Source organism: Etheostoma spectabile, chromosome 8 (genome assembly GCF_008692095.1).
Source record: "Etheostoma spectabile isolate EspeVRDwgs_2016 chromosome 8, UIUC_Espe_1.0, whole genome shotgun sequence".
Classification (NCBI taxonomy): domain Eukaryota; kingdom Metazoa; phylum Chordata; class Actinopteri; order Perciformes; family Percidae; genus Etheostoma; species Etheostoma spectabile.
Window position 1 is genome coordinate 14162911 of NC_045740.1, and position 8027 is coordinate 14170937.

An 8027-nucleotide genomic window follows, 5' to 3' on the forward strand; every position below is an offset into this window, starting at 1 on the left:
GGGGGGGGGGTTTGTTGCCCAAGCAAAAAAACGACAAATCTCAAGGAGGTATACCTTAAACATATACACAGCAGGGCACTTTAAATGTTTCAAATTCTTCTCATCAAGGTTACACATGTGCCACAATCCTTTCTTTTATAAGAACATTTTTAACTATATTGACTAAAACCTGCATGTTCCTCATGTTCTAATTTACTTTACAGTCGCAGGAGATGCCGAAACAGGCTGTCAGGAGCTCCCAAAACAAATTTTCTGCTGTTCAGAACATCCATATACAAGACAAGTAGGGGCCACTTGTCAACTGTTAATTAGTACATAGTAATGTTGCTCAGATTGGAGATTGAAATAAATACATTTCAATCACAAGTATGAACAGAAAATAAGCATAGAATTAAGATAACTACGAAGGAAACGGGAAAATTAAAAAAACAAACAGCCTAACATGATTATTGCAGTACTATAGCTTGTTTCCCACCAACTCTCAACTATAGAATTTATCATTTGTCATGCAAAAATAGCAGAAGCAGTGACACTCATTATGTAACTTCTTTTTACATTTTAACAAGGAATGGAGTTACTAGCTCTGTAATATGTCTTTCTGGCAAAGAAACAGTGACAGCAAGTTGCTGCCAACTCGTTGGTGATTATCAAGCCTCTCTAATTTCTCTACCAGCAAGCTGTATCTAAACTATCCCAATAAGTGTGGCTTTAAAGATTTGCAGATCAAAAGATGTCTAGATATTTGGGTTAATACTAGGCAAAATTAAATCAAAAAGTTTCAAAGATTATATTTTAACATGTAGTTAGGTAATACAGTGGTGGAAAAAGTGTGTGGATCGTTTTCTTAAGTAAATAACAGTGATAATTCAGTACAGAAATATTACAAGTAAATGTTCTGCATTCCCTACAAAAGCATTATTAACAAAATGGACTCAAGGAATCAAAAGTAAAAATATATATTTGTCAGAATGGGCCCTGTTATATATATGTTATATTATAGTGTTATATTATTTTATATTATTGATTGAGGCTAATTTGGACCCCTCTCTGCTTTGCGTCGGGGCTCTGATCACCCGTCGGTCGGGGTTGTATTCGCTATAACAACCACCGTGCTCTACATTATCCCTCACATATTACCGGACAAATAGTTATTGATGTAAAAACTGCTTTAATGTCAGAGCTTGTCGAGGTGAAACTCATTTTCAGTGCTTTATATACTTTTTGGTAGTCCCATCTATAACACTGCATCATATTTTATATACTGATCACACGTTTTGTTTGTAAAATCAGGTATGTGATGAGATAAGAGTTTATATCAGCATTACATCAGCACAACAACATGAGCACTTATATGAAATATGAACACTTAAACATATTTTGCTTTATGCAAAGTTATTTATTTATTACTATGTACCTCCTACTGTGAACTGTGCAATATGCTGTTTCATATTCATATGTACGAATCAAATGTTTTGCTTGAATAATCTTAATCCAAAAAAAGTAACGATGAGCTGTCAAATAAATATAGTGGAACACAAAGTACAATACAAGCCTCTGAATTGTAGTGCAGTAGAAGTGTAAAATAGCATAAAATTACAATATTCAAGTACAAAGTGGAGGTTCTTGTACTTAACTAACTACAGCACGTGAGTAAATATACGTAGTTACATTCCACCGCTGTTAGGATGTGCCTATAAACTGAAACGGATATATTTAATAATTTAAAAAAGCGTCTTAAAAAAACTCACTTCTCAACCAAATTTTACTCCTTTTTAACCTTAATGTCTAAACCTGCAAATCACCAAATCCGAGACTTTATCACCGTCCCCTAACCCTATTCTGTCCTTCCTTCCTTACTTCCCCCACCCCTCCTTTCAGAAACCTGTACTAATTGCAGTTAGGTTTATGAGCATAACCCGCACTGCCACCCCGGTATGTATGCCCCTCTCACTCCATGTGCGTGCCCACCACCGCCACCAGTCCTGTCCGTTATGACACATCCATGGTCCTGTCCTGTCTGTCAGCATATCCGATCTGTCCACTCTGTTACCTCTAGCTACAGTACTCGTCACGTGTGTCAGTAGATTTTTTTAGGATGTCTGACCTTCTGTTTGTGTATTTGTTACTATTGTCAGCGTTGACTACTATTGGGGCTTAACACGGTTATGGAATAATTCATAAGATCCTTGAGCGATAACCCCCAAAATAAACATTGCTTGTTAATATTGTTAATGTTTCTACCTAAATTTGGATTTTACATACAGTATACATTTACTGTACAAACAGTCTGGTATTGTATTCAGTATTGTTATGTGGCTGTCAGCAAGCATTATTTAATTTTAAGTATGAAATACAGTAGCCATGAGTAGTGTTAGGTACTCATTTTATTACTGTTGTGTTTGTGTTTTTGGAGAATGTCTGCTTGGACTACACATGAATTCAATCAGGTTCATTGCTTACAGACTGGCTGAATAATCATACAGAGCACTAACCTATTTACTTAGAAATACGTCAGTTCTATTTAACTTGACTTGGACATTTCAAATTGGCTTAGATTCTTTTTAAAGGCATGTATTGAACAAGAAACGGATCAATTATGTATTCATTCAGATTAAAAATGCTTTAGGTGTGAAACGTGTCACCTTGGCTTTCTGCAGAGGATGCAGGGTTAGCCCTATGTGGTGAGCGCTCTGAGAGAGCAGCACTGACTGCTCTTTGCTTTCTGTTTCTGCTCCACAACTTATTAACATGCAGCCTAACACAGCTAAACTTAAGGTAATGTTGTGTGTGGGTGTGGGTGTGGGTGTGGAGGTGGGGGTGGTAATAATCAGCTGACCTCATAGTTTCTTACCCGTGATGTTGTGAACTGGTGTCGTCAGTGCATCATTTGTGTAGCCAGTGTGTGGTCAAAACATCCAAGCGTGTCTACAGCGAGTCAGCTGTCTGTGCTCCATTGCTGTCACTGTCAACAACAACAACAACAACAACAAAAAAGAAGCTTTTTATTAATATTGGTCAGTCTCCATTAAAACACTTTCTTGCTGTTTGTGTGAACTTGCAGTGCAAAGGCCGTGTTCGACAAAGCAGCACCCACATACCTTCGCCTCCTCTCAGCCCCAGAGTGACCCCTGCGGTTGTGGATGGAGAGACTGGAGGAGGAGGAGGAGGAGGAGGAGAGGAGGCAGCAGAGGCGGGGCAAAACGAGCAGCAGCAGCTGGCGATGCAGCAGGAAGAGCGAATCATCACCGAGCAAATTGAGAGTCTGCAGAAAGAAAAGTACGACGTCTCTGTGGTTGAACTGTTCGGATGACATTGGAAGTGTTGTGTTTAATGTGTCACACAAAGTTGGTACACAAGGTACCTAAGCACAGGAAAGGTAGTAATTAGGTAGACACTTCAGCGGATCCCACATAGCCACACATAAAAAACTGCAAACTGGTAGCTGTGTAGGAATGAGCACCTTTCATTCTATTCCATGTGGCCCTCACCGTATGTCATTACTCAGCCATCTGTTACTTTGATCCCTTCAAGGACACACAAATACAGAATAATCTCTTATCAGGCCAACATTTACCTTTTCATATCTTCAGTATGGATTGCTCATAGGCCATGTTTGATCTTAAGGTCAGTCTGTAGTTCTAATTCTTAATTGCACACATTAGGAAAGCCCCTGCATTTTAAAAGTAAATAAAATAATTTAGATAAGCCTGTAACCTGTTATTTGTGTGTGTGTGTGTGTGTGTGTGTGTGTGTGTGTGTGTGTGTGTGTGTGTGTGTGTGTGTGTGTGTGTGTGTGTGTGTGTGTGTGTGTGTGTGTGTGTGTGTGTGTGTGTGTGTGTGTGTGTGTGTGTCGGCAGGGAGGAGCTGACGTATGAGATGTTGATCTTGGAGCCGCGGACGTCGGACGATGAGACTCCTGAATCTGAAGCATCAATCGGCACAGCAGACAGCTCTGAGAACATCACCATGGAGACGGAGGGAGCCACTTCAGAGCCCACAGGTACAAGTGCCTGTGCGGACGTGTGTGTGTGTGTGCATGCCGAACTGGAAAAGATTGGATGTCGTGTGGTTTCCGCTGCCATGAAAAAATCAGATATTAGCAAAATGAATTTTGGCCTGCAGTCTGAACGTAACCATAGCATCAAGAAGGCCTTACACATGAAAAGACATCAAAAACAATTGCGGATAAAATCACAATAAAGTCCAGGACTTATTTCCATTATGGTCTTCAACACATCAGGTCAAGACAGTGTGTGATAAACATTGACATGATATAAAAACATTTTACTTAAATAACAAAAATAATTTGCCTTTTGTTATATTCCGCAACCCTCACTAGTAACCAGGCCTTGACTTTTTGTCTTGTCTTTTTGACAGTGTGGAAATTACTTTAATTTGCCGATCCAACTTATTCCACTGAACTGCCCCTATTTAGGCAAAGGTTCCTTTCCCTAACACTGTCTTAAATCTATAAGGACACAGGTCAGATATGCTGCCATATCTCAATATATACTCAACTTTTCTATCAGAGATGCATCTGTGTCTTGATAACTGTTTATCAGTTAACCAAGATTAATTGCTTGACTTAAGCTGTTAAAGTGTTGTAATCAAATTTGCACTTTTGGGGTTAAATGTGACTGTACAGTATATTGTCAGCATGATTAGACTGTTTTTTTTTTTAATCAATAACATTGCTTGGGTAGGATTAAGTGTTGTATAATGTGTTTAACACCTGTGCTGCTCCCTCTCTCCGCAGAGCGTGGCACTTACCACTTCAGAAAGTCTGAAGCAAAGGGCAGACGAGCTTTGCGCCGTCAACCCGACTCCCAGGACTCTGCGGACTCGACCTCCACCATTTCCTCCTACCACCCCTCTTCCTCTGTCTCCTCCGGCTCTCCCTCCCCTCACTACCGGTTCCGCTCCTCCTCTTCCGGGCCTCTGCTCACCTCCTGTGGTCTGGGGGCCCCGTTGACCGAGGCGGAGGGGAGCCACGGAGCTGGTAAGACCCGCCACAGGCTCAGGCTCAGCCGCAGCTCACCGCGCGAGCCCTCAGGAAGCCACCGGAGGGAGTCTGACTTCAGCTCGGGGCCACAGCAGCTGGTTCTGTATGGCAGCAACGAGTTCATGGTGTGAAGCCGAGGAGGGAGGGAACGCCAGAAGCCGCCTGTTGGCGTGCAGGACGATGTACATGAAGAGGGGGAGGGAGAGTCCAGGGTTGAACGAGAATGGCCCCGGGGCGAGGTTGGTGCCCAGTGTCGGCCGCTGCCCCTTCCTCAGTGCCCACCCCCCTCCTCCCCCTGGTCCAGTCCGAACAGAACGCTGTGGGAATTAAAGAAGACGAGTCCGGAAATATGACACAGGAACAGAATGATAGGTCAAAGAAACAAGGCTGATGAAAGAAGAACCGAGTGAAGTGAGAACACATGGTCGGCCATGTTTGTCGACCGTTTGATCTCAGTGGTGTTTACCCCTGCTGGAGCACCAGGGGCTGGTCAGAGGAGAGAGAGAGGAAGGGAAGGACGGTTGGTGAGACACAGAGGAAAACCCACACCTGCAAAGCCAAATCTTATAGAGCCCCATCTTAATGTTTGAGCATGTGGGCAGGTGGATAAAGCCACCCGGCAGAAATGTAGCCGTACTGACTGAACTGGCGGACATTTTGTCTGTAACCAGTGCCAAGCTAAGTCTGCTTTTTACGTTTACACAGTACACAGCAGCCAAGAGGCCGCATGCTTCTCCGTCACACTTTTTCCTATGTCAGTTTGAAGAGACTGTACAGAAATGTTACATTATTATTATTATTATTATTATTAATAATTATTATTATTATTATGTTACAGAGGAAAAAACTCCAGTGCTGCTCCTGGGACGTTCATTGTTGATTAATCTCTATTTCCTGTTCTCGGTTTTGCAAAGTGTCTGGATTTTAGGTTCCACTTTTGTTCCCGTGCTGGTTTTGCTCAGCTTACTGTCATTTGTTTTTTTCTATCTTCCTCTTTTCTTATTTCACAATGAATAGAGTCGGTTTTTGGGTGTCCTCGGGTTATACTTTTGAGAAACGATAATAATAATAGAAGGAAAAGCTGTCGATCTGCGCTCACAGTGCTACGCGTCTGGTGTCACGTTTACTTTACCTGAGGTGTCAAATGTCAATCAGCCATAAGTGTATTGTATCTGTCTTTGCCTGCAAGCTTTTTGTTGTCCCATCTGGGGGTTTTTTTTTCTCCAGAAACATCAGTGTTACGTCAGGACTTGAATTTCTTTCTTTTTTTACATATATATAAATGTATATTATTGCTGTATTATAGGTGTTGTAATTGATATCAAAGATGTCATGCTTTTTGTTGTCAATATTGATTCATGGTTTGTTTTTGTTCAGATGAAAGCCATTTTTTCATGTGTGTGTGTGTGTGTGTGTGTGCATGTGTGAATGAATGAATGAATGAATGAATGAATAATTCCTGCCACTGTATCAGCTCCCACTTTGTGCATGTGTAGTCTTCTCTGCACACACATACACTAGAGTTTCCCCCCCAAACATGTTCTTGCAAAGGTGAAAAAGTCTCTGCAACCATCACGTGACACTACCTTACTCAGACTTATGAATGTTAATTAGTCTTGAGTTTTTTTGCACCAGTGGGGGAACTCATACGCTCACAAAAACACTCCATAATGTCCATAATGTCCTCTGAGCCATCCAGAATACTCTCTTCTTCTCTTTAATCATAACAGTAGCTCTTCTATCCTCTTCTTCCCCCGGCTCTAGCTGTGGGAGGTAGCATTTAACCTTCCTGTTAACCAGACAAAAACAAGTAGCAACTAACTCAGTTGGTCTTTCTGCATATTCTTACCCTCTTTCTGTCTCTGTCCATACACTATGTAAACAGTCAGCGTAATATTCAGTTTTATGGCCCTATTCGGTAGCTTAACAGCAATGATGTCTCCGTACTTCAGCTTCAATATCTCTCCTTGCTTGCTGCGTCTGTGATCAGATGCTTTTGAGCCACCTTTGCCCGGATCTCACCAACACAATCAGTGTTAATCAGTTGTTCCTTGAAGCTGGAAGTGTCCCTAAAGACCTTGCTGATGTCACTTTTGATGCAGGTGTGGAGACTTGCGTCGCTGTTTTGGAGGTTAGTTGAAGGGACAAAACTGATTCCTGGTCAAATACCTTTAAGCTGATATTTAATGGGATGGTCTGTGTACATGCCAAGACTGTCAATATGGCAAAAAAGACAACAACAAAAAGTTTTTCAAAAAAAGTGAATGTACCTGTCACTGGAAGGCATGCTTTGCTTTCTTTGGTGGTTTTTGTTCCCTTTTTTATACACAGTGTATGTACTATTTATGATCATGCTTTTGGGGTGTACATTGGTTTAAAAGAATCTGTTATAAAAGGTGTTATAAAAGGATATATTATCCTGTGTACGTTTAATTATCTACTATTAATCATGGCGACATTTTAACAGGCCACACTCGGCCTGTCATGTTTGTGCTACGAAGCGGAAAAAAAAAGAAACGCGCTGTGTCTCTTTGTCTGCGCCACTCTGGACACAATTATGTATAAGGTGCAATTTGTGTTATATTTCTCTTTTTTTAATGATGCAAACATGTTTATGGTTGTAATAAAAACAAAAAAAGTTTATGGGGGGAATTCATCTGCTTATTAAAAAAGCCAAACTGCAGCCAAACACAAATGACTTGAGTAATATTTTTCCTGACAAAAAATCCAAAGATAAATGTGGATTTTACTTGAAAAACAATGTCATTTTCAATACAATATTTTATCGTCAAATATTTCAGAATGAGATGTACAGTTGACGTTAAAGGTGTCCTGTTATGTTTACATTCACTGTTTATGGACAGGCAGGTTTAACTCCTGAATGCTAATACAATTTAATAATTGCATAACTTCTATTGTGCTATCTATTGTGCATGTATGATTGTAGCTCTGTTTTGACAGTGAAACATGTATAATGGTAGCCTACTACACATGCCATTCGTGTTGTCAAAGATGGTGGATGTGT

The 8027-nt window shown here is 40.8% G+C and overlaps 1 protein-coding gene across 17 annotated transcripts in view; it reads left to right on the forward strand.

The window, feature by feature from the left end:
- myo9ab (myosin IXAb) overlaps positions 1–7693 on the forward strand; it is a 157329-nt gene extending 149636 nt beyond the window's left edge. For 11 of the 17 annotated variants that reach the window (XM_032523971.1, XM_032523974.1, XM_032523976.1 and 8 more), the window contains 5 exons: positions 1879–1932; positions 2755–2775; positions 3062–3276; positions 3858–4000; positions 4757–7693. In XM_032523971.1, coding sequence (XP_032379862.1) covers positions 1879–1932; positions 2755–2775; positions 3062–3276; positions 3858–4000; positions 4757–5133 — 810 coding nt within the window. In that variant the 3' untranslated portion in view covers positions 5134–7693. The remainder of the gene's footprint in view (positions 1–1878; positions 1933–2754; positions 2776–3061; positions 3277–3857; positions 4001–4756) is intronic. The other 6 variants (XM_032523982.1, XM_032523988.1, XM_032523981.1 and 3 more) reach the window with 3 other exon arrangements.
- The last annotated feature ends 334 nt before the right edge of the window (positions 7694–8027 follow it).